The sequence below is a fragment of the Zootoca vivipara genome, chromosome 12 (assembly GCF_965207765.1).
Source record: "Zootoca vivipara chromosome 12, rZooViv2.hap1.1, whole genome shotgun sequence".
Classification (NCBI taxonomy): Eukaryota; Metazoa; Chordata; class Lepidosauria; order Squamata; family Lacertidae; genus Zootoca; species Zootoca vivipara.
The window spans coordinates 26,894,197-26,921,898 of NC_142595.1; the positions used below are offsets into that span (position 1 = coordinate 26,894,197).

A 27,702-nucleotide genomic window follows, 5' to 3' on the forward strand; every position below is an offset into this window, starting at 1 on the left:
AGCCAAGGAAACGAAGCGTTTGCCCTTTTGTGGGCGGGGGGAGAACGTAAGCGTACTGGTAGTAGAGCCCCTGTTCTCGTTTTAGGCAAGGAGAGGATCGTCAACGTTTTTGCCCGCTTGTTAAAATAACCTCGTTGTCTTTAGCGCGCAGGCGCCAAGTTTCCATGGCTCGTGTCCTTTCCCCATCAGAGGGGGAAAGCGTGTTTCTCTCCACACGGACGTAAATAAGACCGTTGGGAAGAGGTCGAGCTCGTTTCTAACAGTTATCTTTAGTGTAAGCAGTTTGGAATCTATGTCGTCAGATCAAGCTTTAACGTGGGCCAATATCAAACTGCAGATCTGGAGCAAGTGAAGCTGTGTGCCTCGGAGCATATCAAAGGTTTTTTTTCTTTCTTTCACCGAGTAGCGCGTCCTTCTAAAAAAAAAAAAAAGATTGTCTTCCATGAACACGGTCTTAACAGTGAGTCCATAAGTGACTGCGGAGGCCAATTCTGGATCCACACATCCTTCCACAGTGGGGACGTAGGGACAGGAGTTGATCACGGTGAGGGTTTGCCAAGAGTGCCTTCCTCTTAGGGCGTTTCTCCTTTTCATCCTAAACTCGAGCGTCTTCAAAGCCCATGACACCTTTGGTAAAGGCTTTTCTCCAATTGGAGCGCTTGCAGGCCAGTGTTTCCCAGTTGTCGGTGTTTCTACTACATTTTTTAAGATTTGCCTTGAAGAGAGTATTTGAACCTCTCTTGTTGACCACCAGAATTATGATCGCTATTTTAAAGTTCAGAATAGAGTAGTTGCTTTTGAAGACTATAATCAGGCATCCCCTCTTTTCTTCCTAACCCTATATTTTCAGAGTTTGTAAACCAAATCGTTCTTAAACCAGACTGTTCTTAAACCGAGGTACCACTGTGCTGCATATATCACCAATGTCTCACAACAAATGTAACTGAAAAACCTGAATATAATAATAATCATTAGAAAGAGACAATGCATGTGCTTTTGAAAACGATGGGAAATTACTATTTTTTACAATAAGAAAATGAATGTGTCGCAGCCCCCAGTATTTAAAGAGCCCCCACCCCTATTACATCATTAGAACCAGAACATAAACCTATGAACCTAGAAAAGAGCAAAAAACAAACAAAAAAACAATGTTTGGTCCAGATCCTGGGTACTGCACTCTCACTAAAGGAGACTGTATGGATGATTCACTTAATGATTGTAGGATGGCGTGTGTACCTGAGCTTATGGCCTCAGATTCTCTATCTTATACTAGTGTCATCTTATACTATTTATCTTATACTAGTGTCATTGAGCCCGTTAAATAAACAGGCGCTAGAACATATGTGAGAGGAGCGGCGGGGCCGCGGCCTTCCCTCACTCTCTGCGCTCGGCTGCAGGGCGCGCCAGGAACGCAAGTAAACAAACTCTCCTCTCACGGGCCAGGGAGGCACTACTGATCCTAAACTGAATAGTTAGTTGCCCAGCCACCCCCTCCAGAACCCAGTGCTCTCAACTCACTCTCAACTGCCTCACATTCAAACTCCCTTTCAAATCCTCATCCAATCATGACTCTCCACCAGAATTCCACAATCTCTCTCTCTCCCTCTCCCTGTCTCCCTCTTTAACATTCATTGCCATAATAATTCTGATACAGTTACCTTAATAACCCTATTAATTCAATATTTTATACTCTCTGCTCCCTATAACCATACTGTTAGAAGCACTTGAGCTTCCCATTCCTGGTTCCTAGGAAATGGTAAGCAAACTGCAGGTTCTCCATCCATGTTCCAAAAACCAGTTGTCTTCCCCCATATGATCCTGGGAATTGCATTTTGTTAGGGGTTCTGAGGATTGTAGGTCTGTGAGAGGGAAGTCACAATGGCACAAATCATTTCAGTGGAAGTCATGTGCTTTAAAGGCGCATTGGATGTTCTTTAAAACATAGCATTATAGAATTGTAGAGTTGGAAAGGATCCGAGGGGTCATCTAATCCAACCTCCTGCAATGCAGGAATCTCAACTACAGTAGATGATCCATGGCCAATGGCCATCCACGCGCTGCTTAAAAACCTCCAAGGAAGGAGAGTCACTGCTTCAGGGCCTAAGGGCCTCTGGAGCAGGAGAAAGCAAGCTTGCTCTATCCTCCATGTGACAGCCCTTTAGACTTTAGTTACCGGTATTGAAAGGCTGCATGGTGTGGATCTCATATCAGTGTTATGAGAGTGTAAGCAGCACATTTCATTTCCCTCTCCCCTTTCTCCACACCATGCAGAATTGCAATGGTAACCAGAAGGCTGGTGTTTGGAGCCCAGCCAGGGCTGGCTGTGGGCAGGATCCTTGCATTGCCGGGGGTTGGGCTAGGTGACCCCTGCCATGCTATGATTATATCAAGCAACTAAAGGAACAAAAAGATGCTTCTTAAACATTTGGAAATCATAGGAACACTCTCCCCACCAGTGGCTTCTAGCAAGAGCTTGTATCTTCCTTAGGAGATACGCAGGCCAGAACAAGGAGGGAAAGGCTCAGAGTTCAGGTAGGTGGAAATACCAATTGAGTTCCCTATACTATAGGAATGCTTCCTTCCCGTGTCCCCCACCCTCATGAGCCAGACTGCTGCTATCATGGCTGGGAACCAGGCGCCTGCCGATTCCTCCGTTTTCTTTGCCTTTCCCCAACATATACTTTGTCCTGGCCAAATCCCTGGAGAGACGTGACGACCCTCAGGTACTGGGGCAGGGAGAAGGAAGGGGTCCCTGTGAAACACGCTTGGGGAGTCTCTGGCTTCCATCAAGTGCTTTTCAGAAGCATTGCTCCCTCCAACAAGGGAGGTTGAGCTTAGCCATCACAGCTAGTTGCCTTTGATAGGCCTCTCCTCCATGCAATTGTCTCTGTTAGGATTTTTATATATCCTCTGGTGCACAAGCAAGCAGCACATGTGTGACTGTTGTGTTTCTCACACTGAGTTTGAGATACTTCGTCAGACAATAAGTTTATATTATGTTTTCTTCCTAGTCATGTGATGTTATTCTGTACTTTCCCCTTTGCTACTGCTCTCGATGGAGTAGGAAGCAAGATGCCTTACTCTGTTCCACCACAGCTTTGTAGACAGAGAAACTTTGTATATAGCCTGCAATAAAGTGGATTCAATTCTACTTTTCCGGCTCATTATTTCCTACTGCAAGCTGCAGAGGAATGTGTGTGCTTATCTCCACGGAGGAGGCAAGTTGCATATGGAGGCCTCTGGTCTGCTTTAGGCATCGGCAGCCAGGCACGGTCACTCGGAAATGCTGGTGGCTGGCGCAGTCTGCCGTCTGCACCGAGCGGCATTTCTAACAGTCTCACTCTCTTTGAAAGCCATCCCATCCAAGATGCTCTTGTGGTGCATATGATTCTCCTATGCTTCCTTGCTCCTGCAAGGAGATGACTATTGTGAGATCCTTTGGTTAACATCTCTGGGCTGGAAAATATTAAAGAATCAGAGGACTGGTGAGCTTCCCTTGAAGCACAACTGATCAAAGGCAGGCAGATCTGTTAGCATCTTGATAAAGAAGCTCAAAAGACAAAGGATCTTCTAATACCCGGCAAGCATCTCAGAGAAAGCTCCCAAGCTGATGGAGAAGAGAGCAGTTAAGTGGTCAGTGGGGCTCCAGGTTGCCGTTTCTGGATCCCACTACAGCCCTTCCAAGTTGCCAAAGAAATCAATATCACAACAGTTTTGTTCCTCGCACCTCCTCTCCATGATCCCTCGCGGGGCCTTCTCAGACATATGCTGTGTCTGAACCAGCAGATCCCACCAAACCAAGTAATCAAGGACCCAGACAGAAAAGGAGTGTGCGCAGTCATACCAAAAATTAGCAAAATACGGTAACTAAACAGGTACTAGAACTGGCCCAGAACTGGCCCTACTGAACATCTTCCAAGATAACAATGCTCACTCACATTAGAAAGAGCTCATAACCCACCGACAGCATACAATTCAATATGGCTAACTTAACCCAACAACCCCCCTCACCCATGCACAAACAAATCCCACTGCAGCCAGCCAATGACTATCAACCACACCCTAGGCCACCCCAACCTCTCTCGCCACCAAGGAAATATAACAAGCGAATAGAAAGATAACTTGTCCAAGTGATGCTGACAGAAAACCCCCAAGCATACAATAAATAAAAGAACTTAAGCTTTGCCACCCTGGTCCCTCTCTCCTGTTCCCCCCACCCTCCCCCCAAAAAGCAAAACATGACCAGTCCAACAAAGTTGATGTTGAAGAATCATTGCTTCAACACTGGTGATCTTTGCTTCTTCCAGTACACTGGCATTAGTTTGCCTGTCTTCCCAAGTGATGTGTAACCTCACCCCAAAATGAATGCTAAATAGGTAGGAGTCACAAAATAAAAAGAGATTATTATTTCTTAAAGTTTTTATTTATACTTTTCAAGTTTATACATTTAATTAGTTTTACAATCAATTTAACATTTTAAAGTTTGACTTCCTTTTCCCTCTTTCTGCGGTTCCTTAAATTTATATTTTAATATCTTCTGCATATCCAAATTCATTTAATTTGCTCATTTAATTATCTACTTTAAATATATACTCTTATGAAACTTCATGTTATTACAATAATCCTGCTAAAGTTTTTATCTGTTTGCAATTTATCTGTAAATATTCAATAAACCCATTTCCACTCTTTTGCTATCTTGATTTCTTATTCTCGCGGTAAGTTTCGCCATTTCTATATATTCCATAGGGAGGGACCCATGTGAAATTGGTAGATAGGAACTTGCTATCTAAATTGTTGAATCTGTAGTTGTGGGTGAAAGGGAGGTCAGTTGGTGGTATGTGGCTTTTTCGCTGTGCTGTTGTATTGTGAGGGGAATAGTGTTTGTATGAGGTACATTTTTCTTACATTGCAATGTAGTGGAAGCAAAATTCCAAGTATGGTTGATACTTGGCCAATAAATTCTATTCTATTCTACTCTACTCAACTGTCACTTGAGTCTGCTTCTTTCTCCCTTCCTCCTCCTCCTCCTCCTCCCCTCCCCCTCTTTTTGTGAACTTTGGGGCAAAGGCTGCCTTGTCTACCGTAAGTGGACAGAACCGCTTTAAAAGCAAACCGGCCCACTGACAGTTGGCCCCCCAGGCTCGCGCGCCTCCTGCCGGGATGCTTTGGCACGCTTGTGATTGGCCCACGGGGCAACGGTACCTGCCTTTTCATGCGCACGCAATCTGTCCCGCTCTTTTTTTCTTTTAGAACCCGCCTTTGATCTTTTGATTGGCTGTATTCTGAATGACTGAGGGTGGGGTTGGGAGGCGGGAGGTTAGGTTGCGCCAGGCCGCCCGGAAGTAAGACAAGCGCCTAGAAAGCGAGGGGGATTGGTCAAGTGGGAGTGATACGTAGGAGCTGCAATCTCGCTTCCTAGAGATAGGAAAGGTGAGAAAAGCGCGCAGCCTGAACTTCCCGTAATACAGAATCGCAACCCCTACGTTTGCCGACTCTCGGGCAAAGACGTCTAGGATTGCAGACTAAAATACTTTTCAGAAAAGCGTTGTGATCTCTTGCGTTGCGGGAAAGCGATCCTGAACTCTTGAGCCGAACGGAATTCGAGAGCGGAAATGGCCGATGCCGAGGGGCTCTCTTCACTTTTTCCCTATCTCTAGCTCTCGCTTGCTCGCGCTCCTATTCTCGCAAGAAGGTGCTGAGATTCCCCTGTCAGCTTCGAAGCCGCGACTGCGGTGCCCCGAGCGATGGGAGTGGGGAGGTGAGGAGAGAAGCCAATAAAATAAAAATTAGTAACCCCCTCACCCGACTTCTCCGCCCCGAGCCCTTCCTCTGTGTCTCCGTTCCCGGCGGTGGGCAGTAGGGGGGGAGGGGCATTTTGGCCGCTTTTCCTCCTTTCCCGGTGGGGGAGGGGGAGAGAGATAGAGACCTGCTGTGGCCCCGCCCCTTTTGCTCTGCATACCCCCCCCCAAAATCATTTCAAACTCTGGGATGTCCCTTTCCTGGTTGGGGGGGGGGCGGGGGCGGCTCATGACATTCCCTCCCCCATCCCTTTGGTATGGTCCTCAGTTCCTGTCACTCAAACGTTCTTCCCATTTCATTCCAGATTAGCTAACCCGGAATAATGGGCGTAATTGGCAAAAAAAACCAAACCCACGCCTTTCCTTGCCCTCCGCCGCCCCCCAATTACTGATGCACGTTAGGACTCCTACGGTCGTGTGGGTGAAAGCGTGTGAATGTAAGGGCGTCGTCAGTCTGTTTTCAGGTGCCTGTGGGGTGGTATTAAAAGGATCAGACTAGGACCTTGGTGTGTGAGGGGGGTGGGAATCCTGGCTTCATTCCCCCACTATTTGGTTCTGAAGCTGGTTAGGGTGACCTTGAACTAGCCACCCACCTCACAGGGTTGTTGTGGGGGTTGAAGTTAGTGGTGGCAGTGGAAGAGCACCGGAGCCATGAACCCCCCAGGGCGATGGATGGGATACAGGTTTTAAAAATAAATAACGCCTTGGGAGATCAGCAGCTGAATGAACTGAATGCTTGTGAGACGTATGAAACCTTCTGTCTGGGCCTCTCTGTGTTTCACTTAAGGGCAGTGTTTTCTTGTTCCTATCTCGTACCGCTGTATTTTCTCAGCATCAGCTTCTGCTGTCTGTATACTTCAGCTACCATGTTACATTGGATCTATTTAGGCCAGCATTCTGATGCAGCATTGGCCAAGTAGATCCCCTGGAATGCCCCACCCTTCCCAGAAGTGGATGAAGGCAACTCTCATTCCCTGTTGCTTTGTGCCAATATCTGGTAACTGGAGACCTTCAGTTTCAAAAGTCGAAGGGTATGGCCCCGTATACAATGGGTGCACAATCTAAAACTAACAGCAGGAAGCAAACAACATAGAATGCTGGATAGAACTTGGAAGAAGTGTACATCCAAAGATGGATGTAAGAGACTGTGGAAGAATAATTTCCACTTATAGCAGTTGATGGTCTTCTCCATAAACATGTTCAATGCTCTTTTCTTTTTTAAAATACTAAGTTATCACATCTGGGTATTGAATTCACTGCAATAATATGCTGTGTGCAGAAGTATATTCCTTTCCCTGTCCTTGGCCTATGCGAAATCAGTTTTATTGGGTGACCCTGTTCTAGTATCCTTTCCCCCTCAGCACTCATAATTTTATATTGTTTAGCGCAAGTAATTTTCTCTTCGCTTCAGATTCCGTTTGGTTTTTGAGCATTTTGGTTTGATGCTTTGATTGTCTCTCCCCACAACCCCAAACCCTGACAAGAGATTAAGTAATCCATGAGGAGAGCTTCAGTAATCTTCTTCCAAAGGATACATGGCTTGCACAGCCTTATGCCAATTCCTGAAGATGGTTGCTTTGCTTTTAGAGCTGTTCAAACCCTAAGTGTATTTACTTAAATGGTTTCTGGGATATTGCTTTAGCGTTATAAGGATGTTATGTGCTACCTTGTTGTTTCTGCTGTTCTACAATGAGAGATACAGAGGCCCAGAAAATATATGGGAGCTTTTCTTTTTTCTGCCCCCCCCCATTATTTCTGATACCTTGAAAAATGATTGAAACAGATGCAAACAGAGAGTAGGTGTTCATAAAGTATAACAAAAGGAAGAACCTGTGTGACTTGAGAGTCAGCTTGTGTGTATTCCATGCCAGACTGAAAAACTTACTGTGTTCCTGTGCAAGGGATCCTGTTTCTTCAACATCTTAGATGTCTTGTGAAGGTGGGCTTTAAGTTTTGTCTGCAATGCTGGTGAAATCTCATAAACCAGGCGGGTGGATGAAGATTTCCAGTGGTTATATTGTGGGGTGGGACTTCGCTTCCCTATATAGCTCCTTGTCTTAACCTCTGCCTAAAAAACAAAAACTAGCAGATTATGCAAATAAATTGTGCTGATTATAATAATTTATACAGATGATATAATTCAGATGCTTTTGTCACCAAATTATGATAACTTGTTGCAGAACATGGGACTTTCTTAGCACACTTAGTCAGCTCTTGGAGCTTCTGATTACCCAACATGCCCCTTCCTCTTAAAATACAAATATAATGGCTTCTATAGCTTACCCTGAGTCCTCAGGATAGTGTGGGTTTTAAAGTTCCTCTCTTTTCTTATAGATGCCCCGCCACTGTTCTGCCACTGGCTGCTGCACCCGTGACACTCCTGAGACACGCAACCGAGGCATTTCCTTCCATCGGTGAGAGTTGATGCTATTCTGGGCCCACCCAATCTCTCATTCAAAATGGTGCCCATTTTGAATTGAGGGCTGGCTGCCATTAGTCTGCAGGAATATCATGCTGGGGATATTAGTATTTCTTATTATATTTCTGTCCCACCCTGTGTGTGTGTATCCATTGATCCAAAGTTAGAGCTGTCACAAGGTAGAGGAAAGGCTAAGAAAATCTGATTCCTGCTGTCACTCCTTTGACTGGTTGAAGATCTTTCCATTACAGTGGTACCTTGGTTCTCAAATTTAATCTATTCCGGAAATCCATTCCGAAACCAAAGCATTCCAAAACCAAGGCGCACTTTCCCATAGAAAGTAATGCAAAACAGATTAATCCATTCCAGACTTTTAAAAACAACCACTAAAACAGCAATTTAACATGAATTTTACTATCTAACAAGACCATTGATCCATAAAATGAAAGCAATAATCAATGTAATATACTATACTATAAATAAGACAGTATTGTACTGTAGATGATAAAAATTAAAATTATTATTTTTCCCTTACCTGCACTGATGATAGTCATTGTTTGGATGGGGGCTTTTATCCATTTCCGCAGTCACACAATCAATCAGTAGCTGAACTGGGTTCCACACAGTCACAAAAACAAATTAACCGAAATAGCCTAAAAAACAAAAATGCAAAATAAATAGCAAAAACAAAAGCGCCAAATTTTATCCATTCCGGAAGTCTGTTTGACTTCCGAAATGTTTGAAAACCAAGGCGCAACTTCTGATTGCTGCAGGTGCCCCAGAAACAATAGCCAGCAGCCGCATCAGATGTTCGGCTTCCGAAAAACAATTGAAAATCGGAACACTTACTTCTTGGTTTTTCGTAGTTTGAGAACCAAGGCGTTTGAGAACCAAGGTACCACTGTATTTCCCTGTTATCATTTCTGGAGTTCACAGTGCCTTTTTACAGTAACTTAAGCAGATTTCGCACAAACAGAAGCTGTAGTATGCATGCTTCTTTTTTAAAGTAACAATAATGTCCTGCCCTCTCCCTCACAAAAAAAAAAAAAAGCGTTCAAGATAGGGGTTTGTTGGCATGAAATGTGAACAGGAAGGGTAAGTTGCAGGTTGGCTTCACAAAAAACTATGGAATATTTTACTTAGCTACACTTCCTTTCCTTTTGCACCGGTGATACTGTTGGCTGAACAGCCATAATCTCTGGGAATAGTAATGTAAATATCCTTGTAGTGTCTCCTAGTGTTAAAGGGCTAGAATGATGCTATAGTTCTTTTTCCAGCCTGGGAAAGAGTCTTATGTTAGCCAAGTATCTGGAGTCCCAAGGGATCAGTCAGACTCAGTTTGACACTAAGCTACTCACCCAGAGCAATTGTTATCCCATGATCAAATCACACTTTTGCTCTATGATGCACTAAGTCCACATGGCAGGGAAGCTTCTGGGACGACATTTTCAGACAAATGTCCTTGTGCTCGGGAAGAAGGCCTCCATTGTTTCGCTGCAGGCTGCTACTCATCCTTGCCTGGCTAACTCTGACTCACCTCCTGTGTGTGCTCCTAGACTTCCAAAGGACAACCCCCGGCGAGTGATGTGGTTGGAGAATTGTCGGAGGAAGGACTTGACCGGCGAGGGTCTTTGGGACCCTGCCTCCAAGTATGTTTACTTTTGCTCCAAGCACTTTGAGAAGAGTTGCTTCGAACTGGTGGGCACCAGGTAGGTCACTGGAATATGAAAGGGCATGAACAGCTAAGCAGAATTAAAACAGGTGGATATGGTCACAATTGGACAATGTCTTAGATTATACATTTGACATTGGCAAAGATGCTGCTTGCAGAGGGGGTGGAGAAGGGAGCTAGAAATGACTTTAAGGCCAGTCGGGAGGGGGAACAGTTGTTGAAGGCCAGAAAGCTGTCATGGAAGACCCGCCCTGTGTGGTTTATTCAGGGTGACCAGCTTTCAATTTAAATATTTTTTTTGGGGTGGGGGCAGAATCCAATGTGTGCAGATGCTGAAAAGATAAACCTAGACATATCCAAGTCACCAAGTCCTGTTAGATCAGTTTGATAAAGTAATGAAGGTGTGTAAGGATCTTAAGTAATATGTATTGGGAAAAGCCTCTTCCTGAATCCTTAAGTATCACCGAGAGCATATAGTAGTGGGCAATAATGGTCCGACTCATTATAAAGCAATTTTATATCTTCTTAGGAGAATAAGCAAGTGTGGGAGTGCTGTATTGTGGAGGTCACGCTGGATTATCTCCATTGAGATTGGTGGGGAGAAATCCAAATTTAAGCAGCATGTGTTACTTACAAAGTTCATTCTGTTTATTTGGGACTCCGCACATGCAGTTGCACGTGCAGAGATCTAGAGGGGAAACATTGCAATGCAGAAATATAACTAGCTAACTGCAGGTGCAGCTAGGACCTCCCAGAACCCAGCAGCTCCCCAAAAAGAGATGTCTTGCTGCAAGGTCTATAGTTCAGATGACCTTCCAGAGAAGGATGCTTGCCTGTCTGAAGCCAGAGATGGCTTATGAGCACTGATGCTCCTTTTTTGCAGTGGCTACCATCGGCTCAAAGAGGGTGCTGTTCCCACAATATTTGAACTTCACGCCAAACTGCGCAAAAAATCAAAGCTAGGCAACTCGAAACTCGCGAAACGTCAGCAGAAGCAGAGGTGAGTACTGTCCTTCTGGCTTCTCTTGCCATGCTCCATGGAAGTTCTTCCCTCCCTCCCTTTACCATCCTATGAATGTTAATTATGTTTAGTGGGGCTTGCTTCTTCAGAAGTGTGCACACAGAAATGCTGCCTTACTGCAGGGTTAGGGAAGCTGCCGCCCTCCAGTTGAAGTTGGACCACAGTTGTTGCTCCATGCTGGCATGCTTGGGTTATTTCAGGAAACGTCTGCAACAAGGACATGTCCAATTTTGTCCTCTTCTGCTTGTCACTGCACCTGTGATAAAAGTGTGGCAGATCTTCCCCCTGGGTTCCTGTCTGACCAGGGTTCTGTTTCTTGCCTACAGCTGCAGCCGTTGCCTGGAGGAGGAGTTGAGTCCTTTGTGCATGGACATCTCATGCTTCCCTGCACAAGAGCTGTCAAGCCCTGGGGCTGCTCCCACCAGCAGCGAGCCTCGAAGCCAGCCTGACCTCCCGGGGCCGGCGTCAGAGAGCCTGGCCACCCTGTCAGACATTCCCCTGGAACAGTCACCCGCTGCTACTGGCCAGGAAGGAGCTTCTCCTTCTCCGGCCCTCCCGGAGCCTGTGGGGGATTCATCCCACCCCGTTTCCCTCTCTCTCTACATGTTGCGCCTGCCTCCCCCAGCTGGGGCTTACATCCAGAACGAGCACAGCTACCAGGTAGGCAGTGCCTTGCTGTGGAAGCGGCGAGCGGAGGCAGCCCTCGATGCTCTGGGGAAGGCGCAGCGGCAGCTCCAGGCCTGCCGGCGCCGAGAACAGCGACTCCGCCTTCGGATCTGCGAGCTTCTGCGTGAGCGGCGGCCACACAGCGCCGAGGCACATCGACGGCTCAAGGAGCACCTGCAGGTCTTTGAACTGCAGCTCCTCAATGACCTTGAGTAACTTTGGGGCGGGCCAAAACTGACCTTTCCCTGTTTGGTACACTCTCAGCTTCAGGCTGTGTGATGGTCCCTGCAGCTAAGCTGTGTGTCAAAACTCGGGGTCCTCCAGTCTAGCTGGCCACTTGGCATTTGCCGCCTTCCCTTTCACCATTCATTCGCATATAATCTGTACCTGTAAATAAATATTGTTTTGTATGATGGATGCTTCCTACTCGTCTGAAAGACACCTGGTTGCTTTTACAGCAGATTTGCAACAGCTGTCAACCTGCGGCCTTCAGCATGGTGTTGCCTGAGGTGTAGGAAGGATCATACAGTTTCTAGCAAGTTTCGGCTCAACCTTGCTCACGAGGAGATTGAATTAGGGGGTGTAAGGGATAAAGGTTGCCCTGTTTTCTGATGGATTATAGGTTTACAAGGATCTTAAGATCCTGTGGGCCAAGGCATCCTTATCCCACTGAGGCTCATCTATAAAATATATATAAATACTTCAGGCGGAGTGATGTGCATCAGCAGGAGAAGAGCAAACTCGCCATGCTGGAGATGGCACTATCTTTTGAGGAACAGTTCAGTAAAACCACTCAGATGGTTCTAAGTAAGTAAGCCAAAAGCTTAAGTGAAGTCTAGGCTGCTAGACTTGCTGCGAAGCAAAACCTGTCCGCCTATCAGCTGAGTTAGGCCTAGTGTATGTTAGAAAAGGACAGAAGCGCTAAGACAGAGGAACAATAAGTACCATTTGTTGGGCGTTTCTCATGTGCACTCATAAACACAACCATCTGTGCTCTTCAAATAGCCTTTTGCAACAATATTTTATTCAAAATGCTGGAGGGTCATGGGTGAATATGAGTCTCATTACTGATAATTGAAACCTGCTCTGGGAGCCTTTTTCAGCTCAAAGAGTAGAGTGAAAACAGGTTTAAAATGCACATTAGTGGCATGCAGAAGGCTGCTTACCCGTAAAAATCTATTGTTGGACTGGGGCAACTGATTTCTATAGTTTGCAATGGTTGCAGGATATTTCACTTTGTGCTAACACCCGTCAAGGACTCGGCTGCCTGAACAGAACCACTTACATGCCTATCATGACTATCACAACCCGCAAGGGTGGGTGGAACAAGGATGTGGCTCCTCAGAAATATTCCTAGCCTCTCTTCTGAATGTTCAGCTGTTTTTTTAAAATAAAAAAAACCTAAGTCTCTAGTCCTTTTTCCTAGAAAGTACCCAGACAGACTTTTGTCCAGTTGCTCTCTAAAAATAAAATTGCTGTTGTCTTCTATTGTTTTCTGGCTAATGAATGAAAAGGCACTGGAATAACTGATGAGCTCTAATCCATTATTTTATTTTTTTGTACTTTTGATTTTATTTGTATTTAACACCATGAAGCAAAATAAATATACTGGGCTACTCCAACTCATATCCTGGTTGTCCTGAATAAAATGTCCGGCTACAGAATAGCTGCAATGATCTACCATAAAATGTAGAGAACTCAGCCAGTGGAAGAGAATTACATGCCCATTTCTTCCAGGTTAAGGGGTCCCAAAGAGATGCCTTGTCTGAGAGCCTCCAAAATCCTGTTGCTGGGTTTATTTTTTAAACCAGGGATGGGGAACCTGTGGCACTCCAGCTATTGTCGACATAGCCAGTGGTCAAGCACCCTTCCATGCGCAGTTCATGAGGCAGAAAGAGTTTCAAACTTTAAACACTTCCTGAAAACCCATCTATTTAAGCTGGCATTCCCAGGCTCATCAGATTCACCATGTTCTATTATTTATTGATATTTAACTGAATGTTTTATTGATGGCTTTTCTGTTTTTACTCATGTATTTCTTTGCATTTTTGGTTTTAAATGTTGTACATACATTTTTCTTTTTCTTGCCTTACTATGCTTTATGTAAACCACGTAGGTATTTTGTATATTAAGTGGCATATAAATCTTATTGATGATGATAATAGCAGCCACATGTTCCCTATTCCTGTTTTAAATAGTGCTATATAAAGCTGTTACATAGCCTAATTTTATAGTAAAGCACAAGATACAGTTCTAAAGAGACATGGGATAAAATATGAATGGGAAATATATAGGAACCCTTACGCACCTTGAGAAAATGAGTACTCTTGAAGATGTCCTGGTGCCGAAATGCCATCAAGAGACAAGGAATGAAGTGAACCTGCTCCTCATCCCTTCAACCTCAACTACACCTTAGCAATGAGATGTAGGGATAACCTGACTAATCACTATAGGCAACATGACCAGTCACCAGAGACTAGCTTTGTGACCTCACCTGTCCATTGTGACATCACATTCATAGGCTGTGGCTGTGACTGCCAGGGAAATACCACCCCCAGTTTACTTATAACTGCAGAAAAGACTTGTACCTGTTAGTCCCCAGCTCTATAATACTTTGGGTTACCTGCTAAACTTAGCAAATTGGCATGCCCTGTGTCGTCGTCCTATAACAGAAGTGCGTGTCTACAACAGGCACCAAAGCTAAACAAGCTACAATCATCAAAGCGAAACACTTAATTCGTATGGATGCCAATGGCAGAATTGAACCCAATCTTAAATACCACTGGAATCAATAGAAATTTAAAAGTGGTCAACTTCAGCTGATTCATACCAATTAAGTCTAAAAAGCTGAGCTCACTGTTAGCGTGTAGAGTTATGGGCCAAGCTACACATGACAAGATGTCACTTGAAATATATAAATCTCTCCCTCCCCATTTTTTTAAACTGGCTGCTGAGTGGTCTAGTTGAGCCTGTGGTGCACTGGGAAGTGGGATTTAACTTGTCCCACCCCCAATACTATAGCCCTGCTGAAAATCACCTCCCTCCTCCCCAAAAGAAAAGCTATTGCATTGGGATGGGAGCTTCTCTCCCTTTCCAAAAGGCAGTTGGCATTTTTGTTGAGACCATGGAATGAGAGGAAAAGGCTACCCCTTCCACGCCGTCCGCCCTCTCCCTTGTGCTGCTATCCTGAACAAGAGACTCAATGCCTGCCCTACAGTGAAAAGGAATGGGACCACACGAGGGCAGCATAACCACAGGAAAGGAGCCTGTAACTGGAGAAGGACGAGGGTGGGATTTCTGTAATGGAGGAGAACTGTGATTCCCAGCATGCAGCAATTGGATAGCTTTATCCTTCCGAGCTATAGCTTTATCCTTCCCAAGCTATTGAGAAGAGGGATGACAGACCAAAGGGGGGGGATGCCATAGCTGCCAAGTTCTCCCTTTTTTAAGGGAAATTCCCTTATGCTGAATAGGCTTCCTCGCGAGAAAAGGGAAAACTTGGCAGCTATGGGGGATGCACCAAAGAAACAGGTACGGACCCCTCAAGCTTTTGACAGGATCCCTGCTCTATTCATACGTTAATTAAATTTCTAATACACTTTACCAGGGCACTAAGAAAATAACAGCCCTGGCTCCCAGTATTCAGATACTTCCCTGTCTCATTTCTTTGGCAGAGTGGATCAGTCTTACCAAACTGAAAATCAGCAAAGCAGAAGAACATCAAGAAAATGAAGCTCCTGTTAAAGTTACTCACGGATTATTTCCTCTTAACCAGCTGGCAACCTAATGTATGCTTGTTTTCCTATAGAGCCAGAGCAGCTCGTTTTTTGAGAAAGGTTTCTAACTTTCTTTTAGCTATAGAAACTTTGAAGGAAGCAACAGTGTTCAAAGTCTGTGCTTTGAACTTTCAACTTAGGGAGGGGGGCAGAATTCTTCCTCTCTTCAGCCAAACACTTCCTGAGACTGGATGGAAGGAGAGAGAGTTTTACTCTTCCCCGGAACTTTCACTTTCATTTGCTGTGCTATGCCAAAGAGGACAACCGCAGCGAGGGAGGAGGAGTGGTGAGTCCCCCCCCCCCAAAGTCTGAACGTTCCCTCAAATTAAATGTTGAGCCTGGGCTGTTGACTTGACAGGGGCCTTGCTTCTTGTTCTGTAGATACAGTACATGTCTCTTTTGTCCTCCCGTCTTTGCTGATCAAACAGGTTTGGCAGGGTTTACAGAATAATAAACCTGAGCCAGGGCTGCGGAAGCAGGGTGATATACTATTTATAATATGCAATATATAAACCTGTGTCAGGTGGAAGTGGGATTGGGCACCCACAGCACAACTTCTGCACTAGAAAATAAATTTGTTGTGCTGCAATTCTAAACCTTACCTGGGGCAGATAAAAACATTGGATTCAATATAATTTACTCCTGAATACGGACATAGTTGCTGCAAAGTTTTTTTTTCTTGCTTTTGCTGTAATTTTCACAGCCATAGCTGCCAAGTTTTCCCTTTTCTCGCGAGGAAGCCTGTTCAGCATAAGGGAAAATCCCTTTAAAAAAGGGATAACTTGGCAGCTATGATCACAGCTTCCCCTCTAAGTTTTCCCCCCCAACAGACCTTGCAACTTGACCTGAATGTACCCAGTATGTACACATAATGGAGTACTCTGTGGTATACTTGATACTCACAGAGCATGAAAATGCATACTTACAGAGCATGAAAACGCAGGACATCACTTCTACTACAGAGCTCTGTGGAGATAGAGCATATTTGTTTTGTAACAAAAGGAAAACTGAGCAGAATGGGGCCAATCTATTTTTTATTATGTGACTCCTATGGTACCTATTTAGCATCAATTTTGGGGTGAGGTTGGGCTTTAGAGGCAGGTAGCTGATATTTGCAACCACTAGTTCCCCTTGACATTATGCTTTTTTCCAGAAACTTGTCCCTCTTACTGTATTGTTGGATGAGCATTTTAGGAATGTGGTATTGTTTGTTGTTTTATTCTTTTCAATGGCTTTTAATTGGTTTCCCCCATTTGCATTTTGTCATTAAGTTGCTTATACTGTACACTATAATAATAATAATAAATGGGTTGAGGAGATTCCTTTTATGAAACTGAAATCATTCTGTAAAGTTATTGTGCATCCTTCAGCTCACAGATCGTGACACTTTGCAGAAACTGGTCAGCCCCGTCTTTGCTTCCTGTATCCAATCAGAAGAGAATTGACTCACCTTCCTTCTCCTAGAGGCCATTTTTCCTCCTTCTGCAAACCTTTGACTGGGAGGGGCCAAGATGTCCAACAGTGTCTGCTGCAAATTGGTTGACTACTTGGAGGAGCTCACAGAGGAGGAATTCAAGAGATTTAAGATGCACCTTGAAGACTACCCACTGGAGCAAGGCTACAAGCCGATCCGGCACTGTAAGATCGAGAAGGCCGACCTCATTGAAATAGCACGGCTCATGGTCAGGGCCTACGAGGAGGCTAAAGCATTGCAGATGACAGTCAACATCCTCGACCGAATAAATAGAAAGGATCTGTCGGCAAAAGTCAAACAAGAGATGCCAGCGTGTAAGTAAACAAAGGAGCCCCACCCTTCCAGGCTTCGTAGGTCTCTTGTCCAATTTGCTGTGAATCCTGCGCTTCATCCGTGTATCAAACATGCGTGAGAAATGCCTATAGCCTTTGCCCACGGAATTCTGGGAACTGCAGTTCAACCATCACAGAGCTACGAACTATGGCTCCCATAATTCTTTGGGGGGGGAATCTGTGTGCTTTAAATGTATGGTGTGGTTGTGAGCACAGACTGTGCACCAAATGGCCTTCACTTGTCTGCTGTGTGCCTGGGTAGGTAACAATGGATGGCCATCCATCTGTCATGGAAGTTTTAGCTGAGATTCCTGCATTGCAGGAGGGTTGGACTAGATGACCCTGCGGGTCCCTCCCAACTCTACGATTCTGAGATTCTAAGATGAAAACCCGTCTCTCCAATGCAGCAGTATAGGGCCAGCAACAGGCCTTGAAAGGCCTCATACTTGCAATGGAGCCCTTGTCTTCCACCCCTGGTGAGCTCACCACTGTCCATGATATCTCAAACCCATGCTTGCCTCCCTGGCAGCAGAGATTCTCTCTGGCGACATCACTGGGACCGCTACTACCTCAATGCAGTTGACTAGGGCTTAGTAGCAGCAGTGGCTACCTGGCCCAACCTCCCGTGTTTAAAAAGGCGGCTGCATGCTGTTCCCTGCTCCATATTGTGTGATGGAGCCTCACAGTTGCAGGAAGCTGTACTAGCCTTGTGAAAAAGTCCAAGCACATATGGAGGCTTAGCCAATGGGCAGCTACATACCACCATATTTGTTATGTGCTTTTGGGGGGCTGTGGGCCCTGGCAGATCCAAGACTATGCCAGCTGTGACACTGGGCCTCCAGCAGTTTCTTATTGTGATATTTCTATGTGCCTTCCGATGATGGGTGCAACTCTGCCCACAGAACAGCCTCAGGCTTTACACTGCACATTTCTATTCCATGAGCCCTATATCAATGCTGCAAAGTCTGGAGGAGCCCTAACTGTTGCAATGCTATGCAGATCCTGATCCTATTTGCATCAGTTTATTGATGGACTTCCGCAAAGGGGCACTGTTCTTGTGCATGCGGTGTAAGAGGAGCAAAAAGGGGATGGGAAAACGTCTATCTTTCTTTTATTTACTTATTTTTTAACAAGAGCATCCTTTTTTCTTTCTTTTTTCTGCAGTTTTCCTGCAGCCTACGAAAGCAGCGGCCTCGACCAGGGAAGAAAAAAGAAAACGGGAAGAAAGGTTGCTGTCCAGTATCACTGACAAGTTTTGCGGGACTCAAAAGAAAGGTTAGTTCACGTCGGGGAGAAATAGAAGAAGACGCCTCACCCCGGTTTGGTTCCCCTTTATCACATTATACACAGCCCAACAAGACAACAACAAGAATCCCACGACAGCATATGAATCAATCTGGTTAACCTGATTCAAAAATACACCCACCCACTCACACAGAATAACAATTCTCACTACAGCCAACCAAAGACAACCAGCCACACCCTAAGCCACACACAACCTCTCTCACCACCAAGGAAATACAACAAATGAATAGTAAGAGAACCCATACAAATAACGCTGACACAACCCCTTACACACCCTAAGTAGAATAATAGAAGCATAACCACCCCATCCACCACTCCCCCCTTCCACCCCTTTTTCATCTTCCTAATTGTTTAAACCAATTCATAAACCAAGAACTCATACATTGACCACTAATAATGAAACATAGGGACACGGGTAGCACTGTGGTCTAAACCACTGAGCCTAGAGCTTGCCAGTCAGAAGGTCGGCGGTTCGAATCCCCGCGATGGGGTGAGCTCCCGTTGCTCGGTCCGAGCTCCTGCCAACCTAGCAGTTCGAAAGCATGTCAAAGTGCAAGTAGATAAATAGGTACCGCTCCAGTGGGAAGGTAAACGGCATTTCCGTGCGCTGCTGTGGTTCGCCAGAAGCAGCTTAGTCATGCTGGCCACATGACCCGGAAAAACTGTCTGCAGACAAACATCGTCTCCCTCGGCCAGTAAAGCGAGATGAGCGCTGCAACCCCAGAGTTGTCCGCGACTGGACTTAATTGTCAGGGGTCCCTTTACCTTTTTAATGAAACATATGTTGTAGATATTTTCCAACATTGTGCTATTTTTGTGATATACATATGACATGAGAAAACTTGGTATACTTATTTATATAACATTATTCTTGTTTATAAAACCCAATAAAAGAAAGAAAGAAAGAAAAAGAAATGTAGGTAGGTAGGTTAGTTGCCAGCAGATGAATCGAGGTCCTTCCATCCAGGCTGAAAGCCGGCAGCCACTGCAAAATGAATTTTTCTGCAGATGTGCTACTGCTAGCCGTCCAGAATTTGGAACCACCCCTTATGCAATAGAAGGAAGGAAGGCTTTCCACCTACCTCACAGCTAGATTTGATTGCCATGTGTTGTGGACTAGGAACAAAGACCTTTTTTCTTCTGCCTTTGATCCAAAAGTGCTATTGTTTGAGCCTCTGGGAGGATAAACAACTTTTTTCTGTATTAGTGACAATTTAAGAAGCCCCTCCCTACCTCAATAGTATCTGACCTCATATTATTTATTCTAATCTATGAATAGATCCTAAAGATGCAATTCTTTTAAGGCAGGTTTATGTCCATATATACAAATATTTTGGAGGGAGGTTTTGAGTAGGATGTAGGAAATAGCAGCATAGGTTCTTTCCCCAGATCTCCAAAATGCTTAGTGTTATTTTTAAAGGGAGGTAAAACAGTAGTTTTGGAATGTAATTTAATGTTACTAGCAGTTACATGGATTGGTAGAGCAGGAAGATCCCAGAATCTCCAGCTGCTTCAGTGTCTCTACACAGATGTGGGAGATCACATCATTTAACAAAGTTACCTTACTTTTTGAGAAGTAGTTTTAGAAATGAACTTAACAGTTTTATTGTGATTTAAGCTTTGTACCCTTCTAGAATGGTAATTTTGAAGATAATGTGCAATCTTAAGTTATATTTAACCATATTATAATTATCACGGCCTTCTTCTTAACAGCAATAATATAGTTATGAATGTGATTTTGTAATTATCATAATAATTACATCACAAAAATATACCGGTACCTGTAATCTTTCAAAGAAGGCCTTCCTGGGTTCAACCTGAAACTATGCCCAAATCTACAGTTTGTTTGTTTAAAGAACTTATCCTAGGAAGGAAAATAGTACATGTTTTCTTCTGGTTAGCAAAGGTACCATTAAAGAACATTCACTGTTCCTAAAATGTTGTTCTTCACCTTGAGATGTCCGTGCTCTGGAAACTGTTACCACTAAAGCAGCAGAACAGGTATGGGGAACTGTTGGCCCTCCAGGTATTGCTGAACTACAACTCACATCAGCGTCAGGAAGCACGGCCAATGACCAAGGATGATGGTAGTTGTAGTTCAGCAACATCTGGAGGGCCAAAGGTTCTCAACCCCTACAGTAGAAAGTCATTTCTTTAGCTGGTAAAATTGTTTGCAAACTATTCTCCGTCTCTGTTTTTAGTGGAAGTCACACTGGATCCCAAGACAGCCTTCCCTACCCTCATCCTTTCTGAAGATCGGAAAAGTGTGTACCTGGGCAGCCAGGCCCAGGTTCTTCCTGACAACCCTGAGCGCTTCAATTTTTCGCCCTGTGTCCTCGGAGCAGAAGGCATCACCTCTGGGACTATGGAATGGGTGGTAGAGGTGGGCAAGGCCAAAGCATGGGCCATCGGTGCAGTCCGGGAATCCATAGGGAGAAAATGGTACCAATATATCAAAGTTACTGAGGGGTTTTGGGCGCTGCAGCTGATTGAGGGAGAATACATGGCCTCTACCTCTCCTTCCACTGTCCTTCCGCTGTGGAAATCCCTGCGACGGATCAAGATACGCCTGGAGTATGATTTTGAAATCCTCTCCTTTTATGACGCCGACTCCATGGAACCTATTTTTACTTTCAATTATCCTTTCTCTGAGAGGATGTTTCCCTTTTTCCAGGTCTGGGATACTGAGATCCCCCTGAAAATCTCATAAGGGCACATTTTAAAGATGTCTTAGGCTGTAATCCTACACTAGGGCTGTGTACCACATGTTCCTGTTTGCTCCGCAGCCGGTGTGCTTCCTGTTGTGTATTGAGTCAAAGGATTTTATATCTGTATTATTATTGTCTGTATTTGCATTAGGATAAAGTAACTGCCTTTTGGTTCCAGAGGGTACAGCTACTATTGGTTCATTTAAGCTGCCCTATTTGGATCCTCTGTCTTATTGGTTTTCTCCAAAAGGCAGCACTGTGATTGCCTGATATTGTTCCCTCCAAAATGTATCCCTTTCTAGCTAGTCCCCTGTCCCTATAAATGTAGCTTTGCTCTCCTCAGACCTCAGTCTTGTTTACTTTAATAAAGAAGCAGGGGCGTACCCAGGATCAAAATTAGGAGGGGGCAAGGGGCGGGGGCAAGGGGCGGGAGGGGAGGGGCCACAGTGGGAATGTGGGTGGGGCTACGTGGCCTGCGCCCGCCCAGCTCTTCCGAGGAGGCGGCCCCACGCGCCGGGAGCGGAGCTCCAGAGGCGTGCGGGGAACACGAGCCCATGGCTGCCTCCTCCGCGCCTCCCAGGTCTTCCGAGGAGGCGGCCCCAGGCTCCTGTTCCTAGCGCGAAGCTCCAGAGGCGCGCAGGGAACGCGAGCCTGTGGCTGCCTCCTCCACTTACGCTCCCCGCTCCCGCTTACGCTCCCCGTGCGCCTCTGGAGCTTCGCGCCGGGAGCAGGAGCCTGGGGCTGCCACGCTGCGCCCCTTAGCCTTTTGCTTCTGGGGGGGGGCAATTGCCCCCTCCTGTCCCCTGCCTACGCCCATGTAAAGAAGTGTTACTAGAGAACTGTCTCCAGCATATTATGTCAAGAAAGCTGAAATCACAAACCCCACGTCACAACACTTCCATTGCTGGCTTGGGAGCAGTGTACACAACCTTAGTTACAGTTCATACGTGGTTTCTTAGGAAATAATCATATGTTGATGCGTTTTTCGCCAAACCTGCCTGGATTCAAATTGAGGAACAAGGACAACCTAGTAATGTGTACACAGCCTTAGACGTGGCAAGAAACCAATCCGCCAACCAATTATGAAATTGAGCCAGTAATTTAAGGTGAGATGAGTTGGCGAAATGGCCCCTCACACAAATTTGTTTCTTTTGCTTGTTTACTTGAGAGTAAGTCCTATTGAGTTTGGTGGGACCCCTAAGCTTCTGATGCGAAATGAATATGCTTACATTGTTAATTCCTCCACCCCAAAGAATGGCATGGGGTTGCCTTTTAAGCCTCTGCATCTGCTGTCAAATAAATAAAAAGCATTGAGGGGGTTTGCTATGAAAAGAGAGAGAAGAAATCCAAATGTGTAAAATGTTCTTCTTGTTGTTTTTATACTTCAGGTTTTAAAATAGGGTTATGTGGAACAGCACACTGTGATTTTATATTTTTCACAAGTCTAATTCAATCTGCCTTTTCTTTAGAGGGATATTTAACACTGCATCTCTCGAAGAAAAGGACAGGGCTTAGCTTAGGGGCACAATCTGCCCACTCAGTAAAAGTGTGTGGTTTTCTGTACATATTCATTTGCTGCCCACTAAATTGGTGGTCCCCTGTGAGTGGCAAAGGAGGCAGCCAATAATAATAATAATAATAATAATAATAATAATTTATTATTTCTACCCCGCCCACCTGGTTGGGTTTCCCCATCCACTCTGGGCGGCTTCCAACAGAAAATGAAATAAAATAATATATTAAATATTAAAAGCCTCCCTAAACAGGGCTGCCTTCAGATGTCTTCTAAAAATCTGGTAGCTGTTTTTCTCTTTGACATCTGATGGGAGGGCGTTCCACAGGGCAGGCGCCACCACCGAGAAGGCCCTCTGCCTGGTTCCCCGCAACTTGGCTTCTCGCAACGAGGGAACCGCCAGAAGGCCCTCGGTACTGGACCTCAGTGTCCGGGCAGAACGATGGGGGTGGAGACGCTCCTTCAAAATTTGAAAAACCACATCAGAAAGCGGCTTTGTGTGAAAAACAAATGGCAGCTGCTGCGATTCTCTTCCTCTCAAAATTATGTCACCTCAGCTAACGATACAGAAAACAAAGAAGCTATATTTTGATGTCAGGATAGGTGAAATGACTGAGAAGTGGTCCTTGTCAATGTTAGTGCAGAACACCTACTTGGGAGTAAGTCCCATTCAACTTGGTGAGATTTGCCTCTGACAATTTGCTGTATTTCTCTCATATATCCCCACCCTAGTGCATTGTACTTGCAAGAGAGGGTATCTTATGGGTATATTTGCTCCACCACTCTTTAGCACACATTGGAGATTCCAATGCACCTTTGCACTTCCAATATTGGCATGTTGTTTCAGTACTCTCAAATGCCTACTTCAGCAACACCTCATCTCTCATGGGGGAAAAAGCAGCTTCCTTGCTGCTAACAATATGTGTGAATGGACCCACTGAGAGGACTGAAGTGGCACACAGCAGTTGCTTTGGATTTGTTAATATCCAAAATATTCTATAGGTATCAAGCTTCTCTGTGGGACGCGGGTGGCGCTGTGGGTTAAACCACTGAGCCTAGGACTTGCCGATCAGAAGGTCGGCGGTTCGAATCCCTGTGACGGGGTGAGCTCCCGTTGCTCGGTCCCAGCTCCTGCCAACCTAGCAGTTCGAAAGCACGTCTACCTCTCTATCAAGCTTCTAGTTCAGCCTTAACATCTGTTCACCATGATGTGACTTTAATATATATAAATGGCCACATTTGAGGGGACGGGCAGGGTTGAATTAGAAAACCTTTTGGCATCACAGTGGGGGACTTAGAGTAAGCAGTCTAGAATCTTGACTCAATTGGAGAAATGGCCTGTGTCCAGGTAGGTAGGTTGTCCAGGTAACAATGGAATGCCTCCTTTGTGACATTCCTTGTTGATGACATAGAAGTATGGAATCGAGAGGTGTCCAGGGAAGGAGTTAGGATAGGTAGCAAGAGCCTCTGAGAGAGATGGCACAGATGAGATAATAGATAGATAACTTGGTGGGGCGTATTTATTGTTTGCATTCCGCTTTAGCTTACCTAGTCCATAAGATGTTACACCAGGCATCCCCAAACTGCGGCCCTCCAGATGTTTTGGCCTACAACTCCCATGATCCCTAGGCAACAGGACCAGTGGTCCAAAACATCTGGAGGGCTGAAGTTTGGGGATGCCTGTGTTACACACAAGCAGCACCAACCTCAATGTGTTCCCCTGCAAATTTGGATTTACCTGATAATCTGCTAAATGGGGCAAAATCAAACGCCAAACCACTCCTCTTGGGGTTGCAGGTGAAGAAGAAGAAGAAGAAGAGTTTGGATTTGATATCACTACCCGAAGGAGTCTCAAAGCGGCTAACATTCTCCTTTCCCTTCCTCCCCCACAACAAACACTCTGTGAGGTGAGTGGGGCTCAGAGACTTCAAAGAAGTGCGTCTAGCCCAAGGTCACCCAGCAGCTGTATGTGGAGGAACGAAGACATGTTACAAGTCCACTGCTCTTAACCACTACACCACACTGGTGAATTGTTTTGGGGTGGGAGGATCACTCATCACATTCAGCTACTCTCCTCAATGCTTTCATTTCTCTTTTCGCAGTGTAAAATGTTCATATTACATCAAAACATAATGTTTCCTCCTAGATTCAGTTTGTATACAAATCCATTGTGTGGAATAATTAAATGATTAAGCAAATTGCATGTCTCTTTGTCTGCTCTGCCACCTTACTGGATGTATACAAATTCACAAATGGATCAATGACTTTCAGAAACGGTATTCTTCCCTATTGCTTTAGCCAGGGCTCCTTTGACTTCCTTGTTCCTTAGGCTGTAGATTATAGGATTGAGCATCGGAGTAACAACTGCATAGAAGAAAGCCAGCATCTTGTCCTGGTTGGGCGAAGTGTTGGATTTGGGGCTCATGTAAGCAAAGATTGCTGTGCCATAGCAGAGGGCGACCACCGTCAGGTGAGAGGTACATGTGGAGAAGGCTTTCTGACGGCCTCCTGAAGACTGGATAAGTAGGATAGCACGGATTATATAGACGTAGGAAAGTGTTACCACAATACAGGGGGTGACCAGCACAATGGACCCTGTCACCAAAAACAGAATCTCATTGACGGAAGTGTCTGAACAAGCAATCTTGATAACAGCCAGGACTTCACAGGCAAAGTGGTTGATGATGTTGGAGCTGCAGAAGTGAAGGCGCACAGTGAACACCGTATGCAGGAGAGCATTGAGAAATCCAGCTGTCCAGGATGCTAGCACCAACTGCATACACACTGTCCTGCTCATGATGATCTTGTAATGCAATGGATGACAGACAGCCACATATCGGTCATAAGCCATGGCTGCCAAGAGGATAAATTCAATGCTTCCGAAGGCGAATGAGAGGTAGAGCTGAGCCATGCACCTGTTGTAGGAGATGGTCTTGGAGCTGGTCAGGAAATGGATTAACAACTGAGGCACCACACTTGTTGTGTAGCAGATGTCTAGGAAGGACAGATGGCTCAGGAAGAAGTACATGGGTGTGCTGAGCTGTGAGTCTATGTGGATGGCCACGATGATGAGTGTGTTACCTGTCAGGGTGATGAGGTACATGAAAAGGACCGCTGCAAAGAGGTACAGGTTGGTGTCTCGATCTTTGGAAAACCCCAGAAACACGAAATCCAGGGCAATTGTTTGATTGTATTGCTCCATCACACACACAATGCTCAAGCTAAGAGAATGAAATCAGGATTGAAATGGGAAGTTTTGGACCAGGGATGGTTTTACACCTAAGATACGGAACTTGTCACCCTCCAAATGTTGTGGGACTCCTGTTCCCATCAGCCACAGCCAGCAAGGCCAGTGGTCACGGATGGTGGGAGTTGTAATGCAATAACATCTGGAAGTTACGGGTTCCCCATCCCTGCTTAATACCTTGTAACTCTCAATGAATACAGGCATGATGTATTAAGTACAGTAGGGACAGACTGAAAACAAACAAACCCTCCTCCTTTTCAGGATAAACGTAACTTTCCATCTCATGTGAAAAACTGACTCTGCAAGATTCTCAGCCTGAACTGGACAGAAAACAAATGTGAAAGGCATCCACTGGCTCTTAAGATTATGATTTTGTGTGTGTATCAGAGAGGAGACAGCATTCAACTTGGTAATACACATCTGTGCAGATCCCATTGTGGAGCTGGGATCACATGACCGAAGCTGGGATCGCTGTTTTGTGACCCTAAATGCTGCTTCTCTCTCCTCCCCCCTCCATTAGTTGATCACAAGTACAGTGGTGCAGACTAAAAGGGGGGGGCACACACGTGACAATTCCTGATGTGGACATGTCACATTAGCCTAGAGTATTGGCAGAACCCTTATCATATAGGAACCCTTTGCTTCAACGTTCCAAACAACAAAACGATGAATGGTGCTGTGAGACAGTAACATGGAGAATAATAATAAAAAAATTCCTTCCAGCAGCACCTTAAAGACCAACTAAGTTTTTTATTTTGGTATGAGCTTTCGTGTGCATGCACACTTCTTTAAGGTGTTGCTGGAAGGAATTTTTTTATTTTGTTTCGACTACGTCAGACCAACACGGCTACCTACCTGTAACTAGAAGTAGGGAGAATAAAGATGAGGATAGAGGTCCACAATTATCAAAGGGACATGTTTAGGCATACAGTACACGGGTAATATAAATGGTTTCAGTACATACAGGGCTCAAAAGAATTAAGGGCAAATATATAATGCAGTTTTTCCTTTCCCCTGGAAATAATACTTTGGAAGCTGGCAATTGGCCATCAGGAGTTAAAGTATGTCCTCCATTATTTGCACTTGGCTCATATAGCCGTCTTTCAGCAGCTAATGAAAGTGGGGAATGACTCCCTGGAAGTAGAAAGATTTAAAACTATAGTATTAGAAGCCTGGGGGGGGGGAATTATGGACCAGCTACCCTCATTATAATGAAAGAAGCAACCAGTTAGTATGATGATATCAATGCCTGCGAAGAGATGAGAGCATATAATTATAAACAGGCCATTTGTTAGTACCTAAAGTTGATTGTTACAACTTTACTTACAATTTCTGTAAGTAAATTAAAATAAACCAATATCCTCAAGTAGTGTAGGCAAAGCTGTGAAGTTCTTCACAAGCATTGCACAAACTTGACTTGGGAGTTATAACTATGCAACGGCAATTCACAACGTTTCACAAAAATGCAATTGGTTAGATCCAGATTTAGCCATATTTAACTCCCATTGAAATCAAGATGTTTGTTTTATTTTAAAAGATTAATATACATGCCTTCATCAGAATTTCCTGGGCAGTTAAAAAAACCAAGACCACGTTATTTTTCTTTATTAAACAGGAATTATATATTGCTTAATTATTAAAAACTCTAAGTGGTTTACAAAGAGAATGGCAATGATTTATAAATCAGATGTTAAAAACAAGGCAACCCAAACATTTTTCAAAATACAAGTAAAACCAGCAATTATTAATAAAATAAAATAAAATGACTGTG

At 44.8% G+C, this 27,702-nt stretch overlaps 3 protein-coding genes and 1 long non-coding RNA gene across 15 annotated transcripts; 2 read left to right on the forward strand and 2 right to left on the reverse strand.

The window, feature by feature from the left end:
* Positions 1 to 7: 7 nt before the first annotated feature.
* THAP7 (THAP domain containing 7) lies at positions 8 to 13,202 on the forward strand. Of its 9 annotated transcripts, none has more exons than XM_088655224.1 (5): positions 8 to 379; positions 8,133 to 8,212; positions 9,774 to 9,866; positions 10,773 to 10,889; positions 11,237 to 13,202. In XM_088655224.1, the coding sequence occupies exons 2-5, from the start codon at positions 8,133 to 8,135 to the stop codon at positions 11,790 to 11,792; spliced, it is 846 nt and encodes a 281-aa protein (XP_088511350.1). In that variant the 5' UTR covers positions 8 to 379; the 3' UTR covers positions 11,793 to 13,202. The 9 variants fall into 9 exon arrangements, with proteins under 9 accessions (XP_088511350.1, XP_088511349.1, XP_088511352.1 ...); XM_088655223.1 differs by having other exon boundaries at positions 16 to 544; positions 9,774 to 9,926; XM_088655226.1 differs by having other exon boundaries at positions 16 to 544.
* Positions 7,732 to 15,426, reverse strand: LOC132593036 (uncharacterized). Its single transcript, XR_009558463.2, has 3 exons — positions 15,331 to 15,426; positions 8,753 to 8,870; positions 7,732 to 7,866 (listed from the first exon to the last, which is right to left on the reverse strand). It is a non-coding gene; the product is annotated as an uncharacterized LOC132593036 (long non-coding RNA).
* On the forward strand, positions 14,830 to 21,515 carry LOC118095166 (E3 ubiquitin-protein ligase TRIM7). Of its 4 annotated transcripts, none has more exons than XM_035136200.3 (4): positions 14,830 to 15,638; positions 16,723 to 17,140; positions 18,323 to 18,433; positions 20,665 to 21,515. In XM_035136200.3, the coding sequence occupies exons 2-4, from the start codon at positions 16,864 to 16,866 to the stop codon at positions 21,171 to 21,173; spliced, it is 897 nt and encodes a 298-aa protein (XP_034992091.1). In that variant the 5' UTR covers positions 14,830 to 15,638; positions 16,723 to 16,863; the 3' UTR covers positions 21,174 to 21,515. The 4 variants fall into 4 exon arrangements, with proteins under 4 accessions (XP_034992091.1, XP_034992093.1, XP_088511354.1 ...); XM_035136202.3 differs by having other exon boundaries at positions 14,847 to 15,638; positions 16,817 to 17,140; XM_088655228.1 differs by having other exon boundaries at positions 14,851 to 15,107.
* Positions 21,516 to 24,941: 3,426 nt separating this feature from the next.
* Positions 24,942 to 25,886, reverse strand: LOC118094824 (olfactory receptor-like protein OLF3). The gene has a single exon (XM_035135521.2). It carries the CDS (start codon positions 25,884 to 25,886, stop codon positions 24,942 to 24,944), a length of 945 nt encoding a protein of 314 aa, XP_034991412.1.
* Between the last annotated feature and the right edge of the window lie 1,816 nt (positions 25,887 to 27,702).

Excerpts from the sequence above, each read along its gene's own strand:
- THAP7 (XM_088655223.1), top strand. The coding sequence starts at position 8,133 with ATGCCCCGCCACTGTTCTGCCACTGGCTGCTGCACCCGTGACACTCCT. Across the intron at positions 8,213-9,773 it reads CGAGGCATTTCCTTCCATCG|ACTTCCAAAGGACAACCCCC; the intron begins GTGAGAGTTGAT and ends GTGTGCTCCTAG. Across the intron at positions 10,890-11,236 it reads AAACGTCAGCAGAAGCAGAG|CTGCAGCCGTTGCCTGGAGG; the intron begins GTGAGTACTGTC and ends TCTTGCCTACAG.
- LOC118095166 (XM_035136200.3), top strand. The coding sequence starts at position 16,864 with ATGTCCAACAGTGTCTGCTGCAAATTGGTTGACTACTTGGAGGAGCTC. Across the intron at positions 17,141-18,322 it reads CAAACAAGAGATGCCAGCGT|TTTTCCTGCAGCCTACGAAA; the intron begins GTAAGTAAACAA and ends TTTTTTCTGCAG. Across the intron at positions 18,434-20,664 it reads TTGCGGGACTCAAAAGAAAG|TGGAAGTCACACTGGATCCC; the intron begins GTTAGTTCACGT and ends CTCTGTTTTTAG.
- LOC118094824 (XM_035135521.2), bottom strand. The coding sequence starts at position 25,886 with ATGGAGCAATACAATCAAACAATTGCCCTGGATTTCGTGTTTCTGGGG.